Source organism: Nerophis ophidion, linkage group LG03, assembly GCF_033978795.1.
Source record: "Nerophis ophidion isolate RoL-2023_Sa linkage group LG03, RoL_Noph_v1.0, whole genome shotgun sequence".
Classification (NCBI taxonomy): Eukaryota; Metazoa; Chordata; class Actinopteri; order Syngnathiformes; family Syngnathidae; genus Nerophis; species Nerophis ophidion.
The window spans coordinates 2,172,623-2,195,824 of NC_084613.1; the positions used below are offsets into that span (position 1 = coordinate 2,172,623).

The 23,202-nt window shown below is 40.2% G+C and overlaps 1 protein-coding gene and 1 long non-coding RNA gene across 4 annotated transcripts in view; one reads left to right on the forward strand and one right to left on the reverse strand.

Moving 5' to 3' along the window:
* The window catches only part of slc8a3 (solute carrier family 8 member 3), a 93,637-nt gene extending 74,837 nt beyond the window's left edge, over nt 1–18,800 (forward strand). For 2 of the 3 annotated variants that reach the window (XM_061893894.1, XM_061893891.1), the window contains exons 5-8: nt 2,192–2,316; nt 4,608–4,707; nt 11,256–11,525; nt 15,465–18,800. In XM_061893894.1, the coding sequence (XP_061749878.1) occupies nt 2,192–2,316; nt 4,608–4,707; nt 11,256–11,525; nt 15,465–15,841 (872 nt within the window). In that variant the 3' untranslated portion in view covers nt 15,842–18,800. The remainder of the gene's footprint in view (nt 1–2,191; nt 2,317–4,607; nt 4,708–11,255; nt 11,526–15,464) is intronic. The other variant, XM_061893893.1, reaches the window with a different exon arrangement.
* On the reverse strand, nt 10,078–21,965 carry LOC133548933 (uncharacterized). Its single transcript, XR_009806002.1, has 3 exons — nt 21,662–21,965; nt 19,975–20,080; nt 10,078–11,663 (listed from the first exon to the last, which is right to left on the reverse strand). It is a non-coding gene; the product is annotated as an uncharacterized LOC133548933 (long non-coding RNA).
* Nucleotides 21,966–23,202: the final 1,237 nt, after the last annotated feature.

Consider the following 23,202-nt stretch of genomic DNA (forward strand, 5'->3'; position numbering starts at 1 on the left):
TGACATGCTTATAGTAGCATGCTAGCACTAACATAGTAACAGGGGACAGCTAGTTAGAATCAATAAAACATACTTTAATTTGATGTATTCTAACTTTCAACTTGGTTCTTGACACATGCTAACTGCGAGTGCGTTAACGATAGTATGTTACCTTTTTTAGACAAGTTTGCAGCGGAACACGTCAGAGTCATGTAATTCGGTACTTAACACATGCTAATGTAGTGGCTAAATACAGGTCGTTTTTGGGAGAGCTTTACTAAACCCATTTTTGATGAGAAAATAGGTTCAGTATTTAGTCTCATCAGTCCTGACCATCTCCAAACATACAGTTTTTTACACATTTACGCAAAATTACTTACCTTTGGTACTGACCCGGGGCCTCATCCTGTTTGTGACGCCAATTTTATGTGGTCATAAAGTCTGAATCTTAAACAGGGACAACAGAGAGTTTGTTACAACAGTTTTAATTACTCATAATCAGATAGTACAAAGTTGGATTGAATCAATATGAAAACAGACAGTGTCTCCGGAGACGAAAGATGGTGAACCCTCATGAAGGAATTAAGAAAGAGCGCACAACAGGCTTGGTCTTCCCTTCTTATTTATACGCTCCATGATGACCTGATTTGTATCATAACAACTTATGTAACTGTCCAATGTTCAGGGTGACTTGACCTCTCATGTCGTGTCCTTCCCAATTTATCGAAGTGGAAGTTACTCAAAACAGATTCAGGACAGAAATTAGCCACTACACTAACTGTTAACATGCTTATAGTAGCATGCTAGCGTTAACATGCTACCAGGGGAACAGTTAGCATAAATAAAACACATACTTTATAATTTGATGTATTCTAACGTTCAAATAATGGAAAAATACTTCCTTTACGAGAATGCTTTACTTTATCCGAGTGTTTAAAATGGAGGTAAGTCATGTTTAATCTCAGTGTTTGTAAAATATTTGTAGAATTTTGGCCAACACTTTTGTTAAAGATGACAAATTGTTGCTGCTACTCAGCTGGAGATAATGTCACTATTCACTTGTCTAAGTCCACATCAACACCACACTTGTCTAAGTCCACATCAACACCACACTTGGTCTAAGTCCACATCAACACCACACTTGGTCTAAGTCCACATCAACACCACACTTGGTCTAAGTCCACATCAACACCACACTTGGTCTAAGTCCACATCAACACCACACTTGGTCTAAGTCCACATCACCGACGTCCCACTGGGTGTGAGTTTTCCTTGCCCTTATGTGGGCCTACCGAGGATGTCGTAGTGGTTTGTGCAGCCCTTTGAGACACTAGTGATTTAGGGTGATATAAGTAAACATTAATTGATTGATTGAACACCACACTTGGTCTAAGTCCACATCAACACCACGTTTGGTCTAAGTCCACATCAACACCACACTTGGTCTAAGTCCACATCAACACCACACTTGTCTAAGTCCACATCAACACCACGCTTGGTCTAAGTCCACATCAACACCACGCTTGGTCTAAGTCCACATCAACACCACACTTGGTCTAAGTCCACATCAACACCACACTTGGTCTAAGTCCACATCAACACCACACTTGTCTAAGTCCACATCAACACCACACTTGGTCTAAGTCCACATCAACACCACACTTGTCTAAGTCCACATCAACACCACACTTGTCTAAGTCCACATCAACACCACACTTGGTCTAAGTCCACATCAACACCACACTTGTCTAAGTCCACATCAACACCACACTTGTCTAAGTCCACATCAACACCACACTTGGTCTAAGTCCACATCAACACCACACTTGGTCTAAGTCCACATCAACACCACACTTGTCTAAGTCCACATCAACACCACACTTGTCTAAGTCCACATCAACACCACACTTGTCTAAGTCCACATCAACACCACACTTGTCTAAGTCCACATCAACACCACGCTTGGTCTAAGTCCACATCAACACCACACTTGTCTAAGTCCACATCAACACCACACTTGTGTAAGTCCACATCAACACCACACTTGTCTAAGTCCACATCAACACCACACTTCTTCTTCAGATGATTTGGATGGACATGTGAAATGTGTACATTTGCAGGAACCTACTTTAGACAAAGATGATGATGATGATGATGGACATAGGTCCTGACTGTTGATTGACACTTTGCTTTTCTTTCTCCGCCTGCTCAGATGTTCCCGACAGGAAGTTGACGTCGAGCGAGGAGGAAGCGAGGCGCATCGCCGAGATGGGGAAGCCGGTGTTGGGCGAGCATTCCAAGATGGAGGTCATCATTGAAGAGTCCTACGAGTTTAAGGTGAGGAAGAGGAAGAGGAAGGTGGTCATCTGGCATTGTGTTGTTTATTGTTGTTATGCTACCATCTTGCTCTGTTGTCATGACAACATCTTATTATTACAACATCATGTGATGTCATTGTGGAACTGTCCTAATAAACAAATGTATTATTATGGTATCGTGGCATCATGGTATTGTCTTACTATGGTATTGTGTTGTAATGATATCGTGATACCATGTTATTGTGTTACCTAACACGGTACTGTGTTATTATGGGATCCAGGCATCTTGTTATCGTGGTATCATGTTATCATGGTATCGTGTTATAATGATATGTCATCGTAATTTTGTGTAGTGGCGGTATCGTGTTATCATGGTATGGCATTGTGTAATGGTAGTATGGTGTTTGTGGTATCGTTTTACTAAGGTATTGTGTTATAATGATATGTTATCGTAGTTTTGTGTGGTGGTGGTGTCGTGTTATCATGGTATGGTATTGTGTAATGTAGTTATTGTGGTATTGTGTTATCATGGCATTGTTATGGTACACTGTTATTACGGTATTGTGTTATGTTATAATTGTATTGTGTTATATTGGTATTGTGGTATGATGGTATCGCGTAATCATAGTAAGGTATTATACTGGTATTGTGTTATCAAGGTTTAGTGTGATTATGTTATGGTATCATCATGCTATTGTGCTGTTGTCACATCGTCTTGGTATCATGATATTGTGTTATCATGGTATCCAGTTATCATGGTATTGTGTTATTATTGCGTTATTGTGTAATCAATGTATTGTTATTATTGCGTTATGGTATTGTGTTATTGCATTATCATGGTATTGCGTTATTGTGTTACCATGGGTTTATGTTATTGCGTTATTGTGTTACCATACTATTGTGTTGTTATTGCGCTATTGTGTTACCATTAGTGTGTTTTATAATTGTGTTACCATACTATTGTGTTATTGTGTTACCATGTGTTTGTTTTATTATGTTACCATATTATTGTGTTTTTATTGTGTTACCATGTGTTTGTTTTATTATTGTGTTACCATAGTATTGCGTTTTTATTGCATTATCGTGTTGCTATTACGTTATTGTGTTACCATGTGTTTGTGTTATTATTGTGTTACCATACTACTGTGTTACCATAGCATTGTCTTTATTGCAATATCATGTTATTGCGTTATTGTGTTACCATACTATTTTGTTATTATTGTTACCATAGCATTGTTTTTATTGCATTATCATGTTGTTATTGCGTTACCTTACTATTGTGTTATCATTGCGTTATTGTGTTACCATAGTATTGTGTTTTTATTGTGTTATGGCGTTATTGTGTTACAATGTGTTTGTGTTATTATTGTCTTACCATATTATTGTGTTGTTGTGTTACTATGTTACCATGTGTTTTTGTTATTGCGTTATTGTGTTTCCATACTATAGTGTTATTGTGTTAAAATGTGTTTGCGTTATTATTGTGTTACCATACTATTGTGTTGTTATTCCATTATTGTGTTAACATGTGTTTGTTTTACTGTGTTACTGGACTCTCGCGACTGTGTTGGATCCATTATGGATTGATCTTTCACAGTATCATGTTCTCATAGTCATTGTCACCGATGTCCCACTGGGTGTGAGTTTTCCTTGCCCTTATGTGGGCCTACCGAGGATGTCGTGGTGGTTTGTGCAGCCCTTTGAGACACTAGTGATTTAGGGCTATATAAGTAAACATTGATTGATATTGTGTTGTAATTTGCGTTATTGTGTTAACATGTGTTTGTGTTATTGTGTTACAATGTGTCTGTGTTATTATTGTGTTACCATAGTATTGCGTTTTTATTGCGTTATCGTGTTTTTATTGCGTTATTGTGTTTTTATTGCGTTATGGTGTTGTGGTGTTATTGTGTTACCATGTGTTTGGATCATTATTGTCTTATTTGTTACCATATTGTTATTATTGCATTATCATGGTATTGTGTTATTGCATTATAATGGTATTGCGTTACTGTCTTACCATGGGTTTGTGTTATTAATGCGTTATTGTGTTACCATACTATTGTGTTGTTATGACGTTATTATGTTTCCATGTGTTTGTGTTATTATTGTGTTACCATACTATCGTGTTGTTATTGCGTTATTGTGTTACCATGTGCTTGTGTTATTATTGTGTTACCATACTGTTGTGGTTCTATTGTGTTACTGTGGAATTGTTCCGTGGTTTTATTGTTTTGTCACATCATTGTGTTATCGCGGTATCATAGCATTGTTGTATTGCATCAGTGTGTTGTTGTGTTGCTGCCACAGAGCACAGTGGACAAACTGATCAAGAAGACCAACCTGGCTCTGGTGGTGGGGACCAACTCTTGGAGGGAACAGTTCTTGGAGGCCATCACCGTCAGTGCAGGTACTACACCACACTGCAACATACTACTTCAGATACTGCAACATACTGGAAGATACAGGAAGATACAGGAAGATACTGGAAGATACTGGAGGGTATTTAAGACACAATAATATACTTTTGGCCAGCAGGAAGAAGACATTAAAAGAAGAAGGTTGACAACTTGTGAATGAGGTCCTGACCTTGAGCAAGTCCAAGCTAAGGTTGGAACAACATGCTTTTGGACGCTTGTGACCTTCATTGGAACATCCAAATGTGCTCATTTCCCAAACAACAACAACAACAACAACAACGTTAGACATCAACGTTGTCTCAGTTTACACATTTGACAACCTGGTTTCAAAGTCAGTCCAAAAGGAGGTGTATGTTGGGAAGATAGGAGGCTACTTTAAGATACTGAACGATACAGCAGAGCTGCATGAAGTAATGATACTTATAGGAATGTACAAACCCTGTTTCCATAAGAGTTGGGAAATGGTGTTAGATGTAAATATAAACAGAATACAATGATTTGCAAATCCTTTTCAAGCCATATTCAGTTGAATATGCTACAAAGACAACATACCGTATTTCCTCGAATTGCCGCCGGGTATATAGAATGCACCTGCCTTGAATTACTGCCGGATCAAACTGGCTTCCCAAAATAATTAGCGCATGCTTAGTTTTACCGCCGGGTCAAACTCGTGACGTCACGAGTGACACTTCCCCTGTCATCATTTTCGAAATGGAGGAGGCTGATTTCAATACCAGTAATTTAAAATCGCATAAAGGGAAGAAGATTAAGAGCTATTCAGTAGGATTTAAAACTCTACTATGCAAAGCAAAAGCCATTTATCAACAACATCCAGAAATGCCGCCGGCTTCTCTGGTCCCGAGATCATCTAAGATGGACTGATGCAAAGTGGAAATGTGTTCTGTGGTCTGATAAGTCCACATTTTAAATTGTTTTTGTAAATATTCGACATCGTGTCATCCGGACCAAAGGGGGAAGCAAACCATCCAGACTGTTATCGACGCAAAGTGTAAAAGCCAGCATGTGTGATGGTATGGGGGTGCATTAGTGCCCAAGGCATGGGTAACTTACACATCTGTGAAGGCACCATTAATGCTGAGAGGTACATACAGCTTTTGGAACAACATATGCTGCCATTGAAGCGCCGTCTTTTTCATGGACGCCCCTGCTTATTTCAGCAAGACAATGCCAAGCCACATTCAGCACGTGTTACATCAGCGTGGCTTTGTAAAAAAAGAGTGCGGGTACTTTCCTGGCCCGCCTGCAGTCCAGACCTGTCTCCCATGGAAAATGTGTGGCGCATTATGAAGCGTAAAATACGACAGCGGAGACCCCGGACTGTTGAAGGACTGAAGCTCTACATAAAACAAGAATGGGAAAGAATTCCACTTTCAAAGCTTCAACAATTAGTTTCCTCAGTTCCCAAACGTTTATTGAGTGTTGTTAAAAGAAAAGGTGATGTAACACAGTGGTGAACATGCCCTTTCCCAACTACTTTGGCACGTGTTGCAGCCATGAAATTCTAACATTTGCAAAAAAAAACTAAAGTTTATGAGTTTGAACATGAAATATGTTGTCTTTGTAGCATATTCAACTGAATATGGCTTGAAAAGGATTTGCAAATCATTGTATTCTGTTTATATTTACATCTAACACAATTTCCCAACTCATATGGAAACGGGGTTTGTATATCATGCAACTTCTAGAAGGTAAGTGAGGTACATGCTAGATCATAGTTCAGTTAGACCTCACCCAACCTTTGTAGAAATTGTTCAAATGTAAAATTTCCCTCATACAGAATTTTGCAAATATACTGTAGACCAGGGGTCACCAACGCGGGGCCCGCGGGCACCAGGTCGCCCGTAAGGACCAGATGAGTCGCCCGCTGGCCTGTTCTAAAAATAGCTCAAATAGCAGCACTTACCAGTGAGCTGCCTCTAGTTTTTAAATTGTATTTATTTACTAGCAAGCTGGTCTCACTTTGCTGGACATTTTTAATTCTAAGAGAGACAAAACTCAAATAGAATTTTTAAAATCCAAGAAAATATTTTAAAGACTTGGTCTTCACTTGTTTAAATAAATTCATTAATTTTTTTTACTTTGCTTCTTATAACTTTCAGAAAGACAATTTAAGAGAAAATATACAACCTTAAAAATCATTTTAGGAATTTTAAACACATATACCTTTTAAATTACTTCCTCTTCTTTCCTGACAATTTAAATCAATGTTCAAGTAAATTTATTTTTTTTATTGTAAAGAATAATAAATACATTTTAATTTAATTCTTCATTTCAGCTTGTTTTTTCGACGAAGAATATTTGGGAAATATTTCTTCAAACTTATGATTAAAATAAATAAAAAATTATTCTGGCAAATTTAGAAAATCTGTAGAATCAAATTTAAATCTTATTTCAAAGTCTTTTGAATTTCTTTTAAAATTTTTGTTCTGGAAAATCTAGAAGAAATAATGATTTGTCTTTGTTAGAAATATAGCTTGGTCCAATTTGTTATATATTCTAACAAAGTGCAGATTGGATTTTAACCTATTTAAAACATGTCATCAAAATTCTAAAAAATAATTTTAATCTGAAAAAATTACTAATGATGTTCCATAAATCATTTTTTTTATTTTTTTCAAAAAGATTCGAATTAGCTATTTTTTCCCTTCTTTTTTTCAGTTGAATTTGGAATTTTAAAGAGTCGAAATTGAAGATAAACTATGTTTCAAAATTTAATTTTCTTTTTTTTGGTGTTTTCTCCTCTTTTAAACCGTTCTATTAAGTGTTTTTTTCATCATTTATTCTCTACAAAAAACATTCCGTAGAAGGAAAAAAAATGTCTGACGGAATGACAGACAGAAATACCTTTTTATATATATATATATATGTATATATATATATATATATATATTTATCTCTTTCTATGAATATTTATTGTGAGAAATCATTAAAATGATCAGTGTTTCCACAAAGATAAACATCATTAATTATTAATAATAACATAGAGTTAAAGGTAAAATTGGCTATTTCTGGCAATTTATTTAAGTGTGTATCAAACTGGTAGCCCTTGGCATGAATCAGTACCCAAGAAGCAGCTCTTGCTTTCAAACAGCTTGGTGACCCCTGCTGTAAATGATCTGTTCCAGTGTCAAACTGTGACCATGATAAATGCCTCACAATGTTTGAAGTCACATTTGAACATTGATAATGTTTAAATGTGTCGCCAAAGAAAACAATCACATTACCAGTAGCTGAAAATGTGACTTCATTTGTACTAATTACACTTTCATCACGGCCACAGAATGACCCTGGAACAGATGATTCCTCTTGTGTTCAAAAATGGAGGTCACACGCAAGTACATTCAAGTACTTTGTGGTATTGTGTCCTGTGATACTTATCTGATCTCTTTGCTACATGAAAGCATGTGTGCTTGCCTCTGATTGGCTGAAGGTCTGCATTAGAAATCTTCTTTCCAGTTAGTCATGAAAGCTGCTGACTCACATCTCAGCCTCCAAAAAGAATCCTGCTTTGTGGCGACAATCCTCTCGGACAGCAGAGCGCTCGTAGGGAGGAAGAAAAAGTCATCCATGGCGTCACGCACACCGCCGTTATCTCGGCTTCCTGCGGCCTGCAGCGCCACCGTCGCGGCCGGCGTGTAGCGGCCGCGTGAAGGCCAGCGATTGTCACTCCCGCCATGAAATATTGAATGGAGTGGCACTCTGATTTTTTCATGAGGCACCCTGGGCTTGAAAAATGCATGCGGCTCTCGTGGCCTGACACTTGGAATAAAGTCTTCTTCCTCCTGATTCTCCTCCACCTGAGGAGCTCCATCGCTGTCACGCCTGGAGACGTCCTGACGGCACGCCGAGGAGAGCTTCCATCGCCTTGTCGTCTTTTTAGCACAGTAGCTGGCTGAGAGGACAGAAAGTCTCACATCAGGCATTAAAACTAGAAAATGTAAGACACAAAGCCAAAGATCCTCTATACAACAGGAGGGCTCCTCTGTTTTTAAAGCCCTATTGCACACACACTAGCTAAAGATGCTCTCTACGACAGAAAGGCTGTGCTGTTTATAAAGCCCTGCTTTAAAGTTGCTAGTCAAAGATCCTCTATACGACAGGAGTGCTGTGCTCTTTTAAAGCCCTATTGCAAAAACAATAGCCAAAGATCCTCTATACGACAGGAGTGCTGTGCTGTTTATATAACCCTGCTTCAAAAATGCTAGCCAAAGATCCTCAACAAAACAGGAGCACTCTACTGTTTTTAAACCCTTTACTGCAAAAACATTGACCAAAGATTCTTTATATGACAGGAGCGCTCTGCTGTTTTCAAAGCCCTATTGCAAAAACATTAGCCAAAGATCCTCTATCAGGAGCACTCTGCTGTTTCAAAACCCTATTGCTAAAACACTAGCCAAAGATCCTCTATCAGAGCTTTTAAAACTCTGCTGTTTTAAAAGCCCTGTTGCAAATACACTAGCCAAAGATCCTTGTGACAGGAGTGCTGTTTTCAAAGCCAGACGGCGAAAACACTAGCCAAAGATCCTCTATATGACAGGAGTGCTGTGCTGTTTGTATAGCCCTGCTTCAAAAATGCTAGCCAAATATCTTTTATATGGCAGAAGCCCCCTGCTGTTTTTAAACCCTTTACTGCAAAAACATTGGCCAAAGATTCTCTATACAACAGGAGCGCTCTGCTGTTTTAAAAGCCCTATTGCAAAAACACTAGCCAAAGATCCTTGTTGTGACAGAAGTGCTGTTTTCAAAGCCAGACGGCAAAAACACTAGCCAAAGATCCTTGTTGTGACGGGAGTGCTGTTTTCTAAGCCATCAATCCATCCTTCTTCTTCGTTCATCAGAGGTCGGGTCGCGGGGGCAGCAGCCTAAGCAGGGAAGCCCAGACTTCCCTCTCCCCAGCCACTTCGTCTAGCTCTTCCCAGGAGATCCCGAGGCGTTCCCAGGCCAGCCGGGAGACATAGTCTTCCCATGTGTCCTGGGTCTTCCCCATGGCCTCCTACCAGCTGGACGTGCCCTAAACACCTCCCTAGGGAGGCGTTCGGGTGGCATCCTGACCAGATGCCCGAACCACCTCATCTGGCTCCTCTCGATGTGGAGGAGCAGCGGCTTCACTTTGAGTTCCTCCCGGATGACAGAGCTTCTCACCCTATCTCTAAAGGGAGAGGAAACTCATTTGGGCCGCTTGTACCCGTGATCTTGTCCTTTCGGTCATGACCCAAAGCTCATGACCATAGGTGAGGATGGGAACGTAGATGGACCAGTAAATTGAGAGCTTTACATTCCGGCTCAGCTCCTTCTGATCGGATCATTACAGCATCCGCATTACTGAAGACGCCGCACCGATCCGCCTGTCGATCTCACGATCCACTCTTCCCTCACTCGTGAACAAGACTCCTAGGTACTTGAACTCCTCCACTTGGGGCAGGGTCTCCTCCCCAACCCGGAGATGTTTTCAAAGCCAGACGGCAAAAACACTAGCCGAAGATCTTCTATACGACAAGAGTGCTGTGTTGTTTATAAAGCCTCGCTTCAAAAATGCTAGCCAAAGATCCCCTATACGACGGGAGTGCTGTGCTGTAGCCCTGCTTCAAAAATGCTAGCCAAAGATCCCCTATACGACGGGAGTGCTGTGCTGTAGCCCTGCTTCAAAAATGCTAGCCAAAGATCTTCTACAAGACAGGAGCCCTCCGCTGTTTTTAAACCATTTACTGCAAAAACATTGGCCAAATATCCTCTATGACAGGAGCGCTCTGCTGTTTTAAAAGCTCTATTGCAAAAACACTAGCCAAAGATCCTTGTTGTGACAGGAGTGCTGTTTTCAAAGCCTGACGGCAAAAACACTAGCCAAAGATCCTCTATACGACAAGAGTGCTGTGTTGTTTATAAAGCCTCGCTTCTAAGATGGTAGCCAAAGATCCTCTGTATGACAGGAGTAATGTGCTCTTTTAAAGCCCTACTGCAAAAACCCTAGCCAAAGATCCTTTATACAACAGGAGTGCTCTTCTGTTTTTACAGCGTTTACCGCAAAAACGCTAGCCAAAGATCCTCTATACAACAGGAGTGCTGTGCTGTTTGTATAGCTCTGCTTCAAAAACACTAGCCAAAGGTCCTCTATATGACAGGAGCGCTCTGCTGTTATTAAAATCCTACCGCCAAAACATTACCAAAAGATCCTCTATGTGAAAAGAGTGCTCTGTTGTTTTTAAGGCCCTACATCAAAACCTCTAGTCAAAGATCCTCTATGTGACGTGTTGTTATTTAAGCTCCAATACAAATACGCTAGTCGAAGATCTTCTTATGCAATTATTAAAACCGGAGTGCAAAAACACTCGTCAAAGATCCTCTATGTGACGGCAACACTGCTGCTATTGAGGATCTACTCCAAAAACGCTAGCCAAAGATCCTCTATGCTGACATTTTTAAAGGCCTACTACAAAAGGATGAGTCAAAGATCCTGTATTCTGACATCCATTGGGTGTAGTTGTTGAGTAACATGTAAAGGCTTCATGTCCTCCCCCAGACGAGGAAGAGGACGACGCTGGCGAGGAGCGTCTTCCGTCCTGCTTCGACTACGTCATGCACTTCCTGACGGTCTTCTGGAAGGTTCTGTTCGCCTGCGTGCCGCCCACAGACTACATGAACGGCTGGGCGTGCTTCGTGGTGTCCATCGTCATCATCGGCCTGCTGACGGCCGTCATCGGCGACCTGGCGTCTCACTTCGGCTGCACCATCGGCCTCAAGGACTCGGTCACCGCCGTGGTCTTCGTGGCGCTCGGGACGTCCGTCCCAGGTGAGGAGACCGGAGCGTTGGTGGACTTCCATTATCTTTCTATATTTGACATCAGTAGATTAGTCTGGTCCGTGGTCCAACTGTTGCCATGGTGGAACACATTTTACCACAGCGCCATCTGCTGGACGTGCAGCGTCACTGCGTGTAAAAAAACCCCTCAAATGACCTCCTAAGACAAGTGCAGAAGTACTCATGGAGTAATGCTGACCTCTAGTGGCCTAAACAAGTACTGCAGTTATTGTTTGGATAACCTTTTTTTGCACATTTTTCAAGATTAAAAAAAATAAAATTATTATTTAGGTCATAATTGGCATTCAAATGGTTACAATTATGTATTAAATTATTTTTAGGTCCTAGCAGTCCTTAACTGGGCTAAAATAATTTCCCAATGTATCGATGATATATATGGGACAATTTAAAACAAAAATATTCCAAATGAGGTAGAAATCAATCCATTCAGATTAGCAACATATTCAAATTTATGGCCAAAAAATATAAAGAAAAATGTGTTTTTATTTTTATTTGAGGCAAAAAGATTTGTGACGAAATAAGAAATAATTTAAAACACACAAAAAACAATTTATACCTAAAACAAAAAGATTGTAACAAAATAAATATGGATTTAAACTAAAATGCCTTGATACAAATGTCTTTGTGTTTACGACTCTTGTGGGCGTGACCTAGTCTGAACAATATGTTAGAAGCCTTTTTATTGGTCAGTGTCGCCCACCTCCCCCTTGTCTTCTTTTACTCCCCTCCAAAAAAGTTGAAGGCTTTTGATTGATTGATTGATTGATACTTTTATTAGTAGATTGCACAGTACAGTACATATTCCCTACAATTGACCACTAAATGGTAACACCCCAATAAGTTTTTCAACTTGTTGAAGTCGGGGTCCACGTTAATCAATTCATGGTAGGCAGAGATAGTAACAGCCACGCCCATATATGGACACGTCATCATCCAAGACTGACCAACGGAAATGCTTCTGAAATGTTGCTCAATGAAGATTAGAGTTGACTTCAAGATTGAAGTTGCATTGCAAACAAAACTTTTTTTTATTTCAAAGGCCTACTGAAATGAGATGTTCTTATTTAAACGGGGATAGCAGGTCCATTCTATGTGTCATACTTCATCATTTCCCGATATTGCCATATTTTTGCTGAAAGGATTTAGTAGAGAACATCCACGATAAAGTTGGCAACTTTTGGTGGCTAATAAAAAAGCCTTGCCTGTACCGGAAGTAGCAGACGATGTGCGCGTGATGTCACGGGTTGTGGAGCTCCTCACATCTGAACATTGTTTACAATCATGGCCACCAGCAGCCAGAGTTATTTGGACCGAGAAAACGATAATTTCCCCATTAATTTGAGCGAGGATGAAAGATTCGTGGATGATGATTTTGATAGCGAAGAACTAGAACAAAAAAATTTATAAAATAAAATAAAAAGCAACGGCTCCGGGCAGCGGCAGTGTGAGCATTTCAGATGTAATTAGACACATTTAGTAGGATAATTCTGGAAGATCCCTTATCTGCTTATTGTTTTAATAGTGTTTTAATGAGATTGTAAAGACATACCTCAAGGTCGGATGGCTGCGGTGAACACGCCAGTGTCTCATAGAGAAGCTGAGGAGCCAAGCTCACAGCTGCCTTTTAAACAGCTACTGCAGGACGACGAATAATCCAATGATGTCTCCGATAAGATATATATCACAATTTTCCCATCCAAAAACATGTTGGTTGACGTAGAGAAACATGTTCGCTTGACCGCTCTGTTAAAAAAAAAAGAATCACCGGCTGTGTGTCTCGGTGCTAAAGACAGCTGCACGAACAGCATTGTTCCTTATAATCTCCATTATTAATTGAACAAATTGCAAAAGATTCAGCAACACAGATGTCCAGAATACTGTGTAATTATGTGATCAAAGCAGACGACTTTTAGGCGTGAGTGGTGCTACGCTAATATTTCCTGACAGTCTGTGACGTCACGCGCACGCGTCATCATTCCGCGACGTTTTCAACAGGATACCATCCATCCATCCATTTTCTACCACTTATTCCCTTTCGGGGTCGCGGGGGGCGCTGGCGCCTATCTCAGCTACAATCGGGCGGAAGGCAGGGTACACCTTGCGGGAAATTTTAAATTGCAATTTTGTAAACAACGTTAATATTTCATCATTGATATATAAACTATCAGACTGCGTGGTCGCTAGTAGTGGCTTTCAGTAGGCCTTTATATATATTTTTTGTTTCGCAAATCTTTTTGTTAGCAACCCAAAAACACTCTAGCATGTTAGCTTTTTTGCAACTTTTGCACCACAGGGTCAGATATTTTACTCGATGAATAATATCTGGTAGCATGTTAACGTTGGTATGCTAGCTTTGTCGGCGTAGGCCTCAGTCATATTTTAGTAATCGACATACTATTACCAAGTACTTAATGCTAGCATTTTAAATACATTTTCAGGTGCATTTTAGCACGATAACATTAATATGTTAGCTTTTTTCGCTAATTCAGGAGGTAGACACCTCAGTGTCATATATTAGTTATTTTTACTAATGCTAACTGTAATCATACTATTATTTCTCATGTTAGTATACTACTGTAGCATGCTAGCTTTTTTTAGCTCATATTCTTTTATTTCTTGATGCTATCTGGTCCATGCGCTAATTATGAGCATTTCAGTTGGGCTTTGGCTCTTCAACATTCATACAAAATTTTGAAAAAATATGTAAATAGCGTATTTCCTTGAATTGCCGCCGGGGCGCTAATTAATTTAAAACCTCTTCTCACTCCGGAGTTTACCAAAGGCATGCGGTAAAGGCAAGCATGCGCTAATTATTTTAAAACCTCTTCTCACTCCGGCACTTACCAAAGGCATGCGGTAAATTTAGGCCTGCGCTTAAAAATTTGAGTGTGATGTAAGGATACCATCATGAAAAGCATAGTTAATAAATAAAACGTTGTTATGGTCTTATCTTTACTTATAAATGAAGTCCATGCGCAGCTCCTTCTGATCAAAAGCATCGATAACTTGTTTATAGAAGTCTTCCTTATCTTTCTTCAGTTTTAAAAGTCTCTCTGTCTCGATGGAGATCTTCCTTTATTACCTCCTGCTTCCATTGAAAGTCCAGTTTAGAAAACTGTTTTATTTTAGATATGTAATCCTCCATGTTAAAAGTGCAAGCGAGAGGAAAAAATAAAGGATCGCTGCTCACTCTTGCTGCTTGTTGTCACTTCTTCTGCAGCCGAGTAGTCGCAAGAAGGATCACTAGCGCCCTCTACCACCAGGAGGCGGGAGTCATTTAATGACTCATATTTGACACACGCAGCTACGGTATATTAACAAAACATAGCTGCTTACTGTTCTTTTCAGCATATTCAATAGCTTGAACCTTAAATCCTACTGAATATCTCTTAATCTTCTTCCCTTTATGCGATTTCAAATGATTGAAATCAGCCTCCTCCATTTTGAAAATGATGACAGGTGAAGTGTCACTCGTGACGTGACGAGTTTGACCCGGTGGAAATTCTAGACATGCGCTAATAAAAATAAAATTTTGCAAAACAAGTTTGACCCGGCATTAATCCTGAGCTGGCAGTAATGCTAAGCATGCGCTAATTATTTTGCAAAGCGAGTTTGACGCGGCAGTAATTCAAGGCAGGCGCATACTATATACCCGGCGGCAATTCAAGGAAATACGGTAACGATTTTGAAGGTGAAAACCACCAAAATGGCCCCCGCATTCTATGACTTGTCAGTTTGTGGCCCTCAATGGAAAAAGTTTGGGCAGCCCTGCTCTCGGGCTTAATATAAGTAGCGTGTTTGTGCTATAACAATTCCTGCTCTATGGTTATCGTCACACTTCAAAGGTCCTTTAATGGTTGTTTGAGTGTTTGAGATTTGCTCCAACGGCTGCCAATCTTCTGTCCACAGACACCTTCGCCAGCAAGGTGGCGGCGGTCCAGGACACGTACGCCGACGCCTCCATCGGAAACGTGACGGGCAGCAACGCGGTCAATGTGTTCCTGGGCATCGGCCTGGCGTGGTCGGTGGCCGCCATCTACTGGTACAGCAAAGGCAAGCCCTTCGTGGTGCACGCCGGCTCCTTGGCCTTCTCCGTCACGCTCTTTACTATCTTCGCCTTCCTGGCCGTGTCAGTGCTGCTGTACCGGCGTCGCGCCCACATTGGGGGGGAGCTGGGGGGTCCGCGCGGGCACAGACTGGCCACCTCGGGCTTCTTCTTCAGCCTGTGGTTCCTCTACATCCTCTTCTGCAGCCTGGAGGCCTACTGTCATATAGACGGCTTCTAGACGCCACACTGCCGGGAGGAGGCGTGTCCTGCTCGCCCCACAGCTGCGAAGGAACCCCCCCCCCCCCACAGAAGATGCCAAGAGGTCCAGCGTTCCACTGGATGAGACCACATGGAGAGAGTCTATATTTTTCTCAACATCTTGACCACAGCCACTTTTTTTAACAAAAGTATTTTGGGGATAAAATGCAAAAAAAGGAACTAACCAAAAAAAAACAACCAACAACACAATTTTCTGAGCAACGTTGTGGGATTGACTTGTAGTATTTTTATTTTACTTGATGTTTTCGCTGCAGAAACATCACCACAGAAGAAGACAGTTCACCCTGCACTCTGTATTATATATCTATATCATCATATATTCACCTACTTTATATATATTTTTTGTCAAATGTACTCACCTAATGCTTCTTCTACACAAAAGAGAAAGGAGAGGATCAGACTACTTCCTGGAAAATCACTCCCCATAATTCTGCTCTCACTCCACTTTTCAATCACAAAATATTGCTAATAACTCGTTTTAAATAGGTAAATAATACATTCAGAAGTATTTTTCTACTTCCATGCACTTTTGCCGTTGAGAGATCTATTTATGGAGTCGTGTTTCCCTCTCGGTGAACCGCAGCTCCCTTGGTGCCGGCAGCACTCGTGCACTCTGTCACCACCGCCATGTTGGACTGTACAAAATACCCTGCTACTAACTTGTGTTGCCGGATGTTTACACAAAAATGTTGCATTTTTTTTTTTTGGTCTTACTTTTAAAAATTAAGGTTGCGTTAATTTTTCCTGCCACTTGGGGCAGCAAACACTGAAAATAATGTTTTAGCGACGTTATTTCAAGCATTTCTTCCTAAATATTCTGATGGAATATGAATTTCAATGCCAAATGACAACCGGCTTCAACAGTAAATGCAATAACCACATTGAAATGTGTTTACTTTTGAGCATTAAAGTCTCTCAACATGCAGTCAAAACACTTCTTTTAGCGCCCTTGCTGAAATAATATTCATAATAATCATTTTACTTTCAGTTTAGTTACTTTGAGCCTGAACAATACAACTCTGTCGAGAATTTATTGTTTGGAAGTCAAACGTTTCAACGATCTTGTTTAGCATTCCAGCTAGCAGCTAGCTGTGTGAAGTTGCCTGCCGCCCCTTATTATTGCAATTTTGAAATAAGTTTTTGGTCTATTATATTTTGTATGTCATTGAGATGTTATTATTCATAACCAGGCATCGTCAAAATCTCCACAAACTTGACCAATGTGTTTGTGCTGCATCCATCCATTTTTTACCGCTTATTCCCTTTCGGGGTCGCGGGGGGCGCTGGCGCCTATCTCAGCTACAATCGGGCAGAAGGCGGGGTACACCCTGGACAAGTCGCCACCTCATCACAGGACCAACACAGATAGACAGACAACATTCACACTCTAGGGCCAATTTAGTGTTGCCAATCAACCTATCACCAGGTGCATGTCTTTGGAGGTGGGAGGAAGCCGGAGTACCCGGAGGCAACCCACGCATTCACGGGTAGAACATGCAAACTCCACACAGAAAGATCCCGAGCCTGGATTTGAACCCAGGACTGCAGGACCTTTGTATTGTGAGGCAGACGCACTAACCCCTCTGCCACCGTGAAGCCCCCGTTTGTGCTGCATTTACCTATAATAGTTCCTATGTTACTATTCATACACAACTCCCACCCACCTTTTCAAAACCTCCCCCAACTTGACCTTAACGTTTGTGCTGCAAAAAGAATTGTCATACTCATACAATTTTTATGGCATTAACGTTTTATAGTTATGTTTTTTATGTGTTATTGTTCATAACAAGCCCCCAATAGCTCACCAAACTTAGTCCCATTCATCTGTGCAGCAAAAAAATTAACTATTATAGTTTTAATGTTAATGAGATGCTATCATTCATAACAAGCTCCACCCCAATCCTTCCCACTTATGTCAAAATCTGCCCAAACGTTTGTGCTACTTTTGCGCTGCAACATTTTATTTGTCCAACTATAACAGTTTTTGTGTTTATAAATGTTGATATTCATAACGAGCCCGGGGACCCCCAACTTTGTCAAAACCAAAGGTGTCCCATTTGATTGTGCTTAAAAATGTTTTGTTTAACTATAGTATTTTTTCTGTCATTCACATTTAATTAATAATAACCCCCCCCCCCACACCCTTATTAAAATCTCCCCAAATGTTTCCCATTTGTTTTTGCTACGTTTGTGCTGCAAAAATGTTTTTTGCCTATTATATTTTTTATGTGCTGGGATAGGCTCCAGCACCACCTGCGACCCCAAAAGGGGCAAGCGCTATAAAATGGATGGATGGATGTTATGTTATTGACCCTGTGATGAGGTGGTGACTTGTCCAGGGTGTACACCGCCTTCCACCCGAATGCAGCTGAGATAGGCTCCAGCACCCCTGGCGACCCCGAAAGGGACAAGCGGTATAAAATGAATGGATGTAATTGAGATATTATTATTCAAAACCAGCCCCCATCTTGACCAAATCTTCCCTAACTTGTGCCAAACGTTTGTGCTGAAATTATACTAAATTGTTAACGTTAACGTTTTATAGTTTTGATGTTATTGTTCATAACAAGCCCCCACCCCAACACCACCACGTCAAAATCTCCCCAATCTTGTTCCATTTGTTTGTGCTGCAGTTTTTTGTGTAACTACTATAATTTTGGTTTTATAACGATTTTTTATCCATAACCAACCACCCACTCAAACCACTAATTTGGTTAAACTCTTACGAAAACGTTTGTGCTGGTTTTGTACTGCAAAGATTTCTGTTTAACTGTTCTACTTTTTATGATAACATTTTGTAATGATTTATTTAGTCAACATTATAGTATTGAAAACCAAAGTTCTCACCTTGTCAAAATCTCCTCCAAACTTGTCCTATGCTGTGCTGCAAAAACGTTTCTTGTCTATTATATTTGAAGTTAAGGGCCTACTGAAATCAAATTTTCTTATTTAAACGGGGATAGCAAGTCCATTCTATGTGTCATACTTCATCATTCGCCATATTGTCATATTTTTGCTGAAAGGATTTAGTAGAGAACATCCACGATAAAGTTGGCAACTTTTGGTCGCTAATAAAAAAGCCTTGCCTGTACCGGAAGTAGCAGACGATGTGCGCGTGACGTCACGGGTTGTGGAGCTCCTCACATCTGAACATTGTTTACAATCATGGCCACCAGCAGCGAGAGCGATTCGGACCGAGAAAACGACGATTTCCCCATTAATTTGAGCAAGGATGAAAGATTTGTGGATGAGGAAATTTAAAGACTGAAGGACTAGAAAAAAAAAAGAAAAAAGTCGATTGCAGTGGGAGCCATTCAGATGTTATTAGACACATTTACTAGGATAATTCTGGAAAATCCCTTATCTGCCTATTGTGTTGCCAGTGTTTTAGTGAGATGAAGTAGTACCTGAAGTCGGAGGGGTGTGGCCATGGGTGTGTTGACGCCAGAGTCTCTGAGGGAAGTCACGGCAGCTGAGTGGACGGTGCAAGCTCCACTGATGTCTCCGGTAAGAGGCGATTTATTACCCCAATTTTCTCTCCGAAAACTGCCGGTTGACATGTAGTCTGGATCCATGTTCGCTTGACCGCTCTGATCCATAGTAAAGCTTCATCTTTGGGAATTTTAAACAAGGAAACACCGGCTGTGTTTGTGTTGCTAAAGGCTAAAAGCTTTCCGACTCCATCTTTCTACTTTGACTTCTCCATTATTAATTGAACAAATTGCAAAAGAGTCAGCAACACAGATGTCCAGAATACTGTTTAATTATGCGATAAAAGCAGACTATTTATAGCTCGGATCGGGATGGAAAATAATGTCCGCTACAACCCGAGACGTAAAACACACGCGTCATCATACGAGTCATCATACTACGACCTTTTCAACAGGACACTTAGCGGGAAATTTAAAATTGCAATTTAGTAAACTAAAGCGGCCGTATTGGCATGTGTTGCAATGTTAATATTTCATCATTGATATATAAACTATCAGACTGCGTGGTCGCTAGTAGTGGCTTTCAGTAGGCCTTTAAACTGTTCTTCTTTTTAAGTGGGCATTTTATAGTTATTTATTGATTCATAACCAGCGTTCTTACCTTGTCAAAATGTCATCCAAACTTGTGTGGTGGAAATGTCGAGGATTTAACCCGGGGCCTCATCCCGCTCGTGGTAGCCAAGTTTATGTAGTCAAAAAGTCCGAATCTTAAACAGGGACAATGGAGAGTTTGTTACAACAGTTTTAATTACTCACAATCAGATAGTACAAATTGGTTTGTGCGGGCAAACAGTTTTTGTCTAGCTGTTATAGTTTTATGTTATAGGGCTGGTTATGAGTAATACCACTATAAAAACTTCAATAGTTGGACAAAAAAATGCACAAATCAACACAAACATTTGGGACAAGGCTGGTTAGGAATTATGAAATGTTATTTACATAAAAAACTATAATAGATTGACAAAAAAGTGTAGTATCTTAAAGGCCTACTGAAATGAGATGTTCTTATTTAAACGGGGATAGCAGGTCCATTCTATGTGTCATACTTCATCATTTCGCGATATTGCCATATTTTTGCTGAAAGGATTCAGTAGAGAACATCGACAATAAAGTTTGCAACTTTTGGTGGCTAATAAAAAAGCTTTGCCTGTACCGGAAGTAGCAGACGATGTGCGCGTGACGTCACGGGTTGTGGAGCTCCTCACATCTGAACATTGTTTACAATCATGGCCACCAACAGCGAGAGCGATTCGGACCGAGAAAGCGACGATTTCCCCATTAATTTGAGCAAGGATGAAAGATTCGCGGAGGAAAGTGAGCGTGAAGGACTAGAAAAAAAAAAGACGAGGGCAGTGGGAGCGATTCAGATGTTAGACACATTTACTAGGATGATTCTGGAAAATCCCTTATCTGCTTATTGTGTTACTACTGTTTTAGTGAGATTATATGGTCGTACCTGAAAGTCGGAGGAGTGTGGCCATAGGTGTGGTGACCGCCAGTGTCTTCGAGGGAAGCCACGTTTCTCGACGAGGCAAGGCAGCCAGGCTGAGATTTTTTTATATCCTCTTCTCTACGGTGTAAGCATCCGACGGTCGGGGGCGGCCGGTGGGAGGAGGCAAGAGGGTTACAAGGAAACACCGGCTGTGTTTGTGTTGCTAAAGGCGCCCGCAATACACCGCTTCCCACCTACATCTTTCTTCTTTGACGTCTCCATTATTAATTGAACAAATTGCAAAAGATTCAGCAACACAGATGTCCAGAACACTGTGGAATTATGCGATTAATGCAGATGACTTATAGCTGGGATTGGAGATGGATCAAAATGTCCGCTACAATGTGTGACGTCACGCACACGCGTCATCATACCGCAACGTTTTCAAAGGGATATATCGCACGGAAATTAAAATTGCAATTTAGTAAACTAACCCGGCCGTATTGGCATGTGTTGCAAAATTAATATTTCATCATTGATATATAAACTATCAGACTGCGTGGTCGCTAGTAGTGGCTTTCAGTAGGCCTTTAAACATGTTGGACATGTTTAGGGAGATTTTGACACAGTGGGGAGGTGGATGACGTCATTGTTCAATAACTGTATTTTATAATCATTTAAAAACCGTATCAGCACAAGCGAATATGTGTAGGTCACAAAACAATCTTAGTGTTATTTTAATATTTGCAATTATAAAGGGCGCCAACTTCACACAGCTCGATGTCGCCGTTAGCTTTCATGCTAAGGAAGTACAAATAGTGCAGTGTCACTTTCTAGCAGAAGTAATATTTCTTACCTTTTTCTTAGCTTTACAGCGTGCCATATATGACTTTTACTTCTCACCTGAATTCGAACGTGCAGACTTTTGAAAAGTTTTTTGTTATATAAAGTTATCCCCTGGCTCTTAATAATTCTTGATTGCGCGCCACCTGCCGGACTCTCCTCTTTTTCCGGTCCCGGTTGAGACACCCTCCAAAACCTAATGTACATAATCTTAATCATCGCACATAACCCGTACGTTTGATTTGAGCAACAATTCTACATACACTCAACGTTTGACTTCCTCTGTTTTATTTTCAGAGTTAGTCGTGTTGTGGTATGACGTTTATTTTTTTATCTACCTGCCAGGATATGTGAGGCTGTTGCGTGACGTCATAAAGTGGGTGTGTTCAAAGTGCCTCCCAAGGGGGCGTTTGTAGCCCGCAGCCAGCCTGACTTCTACAAATTAAAAATAAGAAATACTAAACAAGGGGGGTAAGGGCAAAAGTGTAACGTAAGGATGTTGAAATTTTAACAATCATGTTAAAATACAAGAAGTTTTTTTCTTGAAATGAAAATACTTTTTAGGTTGTTTCAAAGTTTGGACACTCAAACTTGAATTTAATCAAATGAAACATAAGTCACATGATTTCAACAAGCTGCTTCTCTTCCTCCTGGACTTTGTGACAATGACCTTCTTTATTATTGCTTTTATAACACATTTGAAACATGAATATTTTCCTGAACTGCGTTTAGAAGTCCAACATCAAAGGACAAAACAAAGCTTTTCCCAAAGTGTTGTTTTTTTTTTCTTTTACTGTGGAAATAAAAACCTGCTTTCTGGTTCACAAGAAACACATTGAGTCGTTTTTGTATCTTTAAAAATGTTTGGCCAAAGAAGATTTGAATACAATTTCTGATTATATTTTGCTATGTTCTACTAAATTTTAATCATCTATTGGTCATGATGTAACAAAACACATGAATATTTAAATATATTAAGACTTTTGTATAATGTATATTTTCGGGATGTAACGATATTAAAATGTTATATCATGGTTACACCACTACATCTGCATCTGGCTGTTATCTATCGCTCCACTTGTTTCTATTCGGACTTTATCAGCAAATTCTCAGAGTTTGTTGCTGATCTAGTGACACACGCAGATAATATAATTATAATGGGTAATTAATATTACTATAACGGGTGATTTTAATGTCCGGATGAATAGCCCATCAGCCCTCCAGTCTATAGTTACTCCCTAATTATAAATGAACCCACACATCCCAACAATAGATTAAGTCCTTGTCTGGGGTGTCACCACCTCTAAATTTTTGGTACCCTCGTAAAAGTAAAGTAATGTCAGATCACTACCTTATAAAATTCTAAGTTCTGACTCATCGTCAACAAGCTACTAATAACATTAACGCTGCTACAATTCTTACTAGCCAACTGCCCTCGGTAATGGCACCATTCCCAAATGATGTGGGCTCTATCGATAACCTCAATAACAACTTTAACGATGCCCCTAAAAGGCGTACCCCCTGGTTCACAGAAAAAAAAAAAACTGAGTTCTA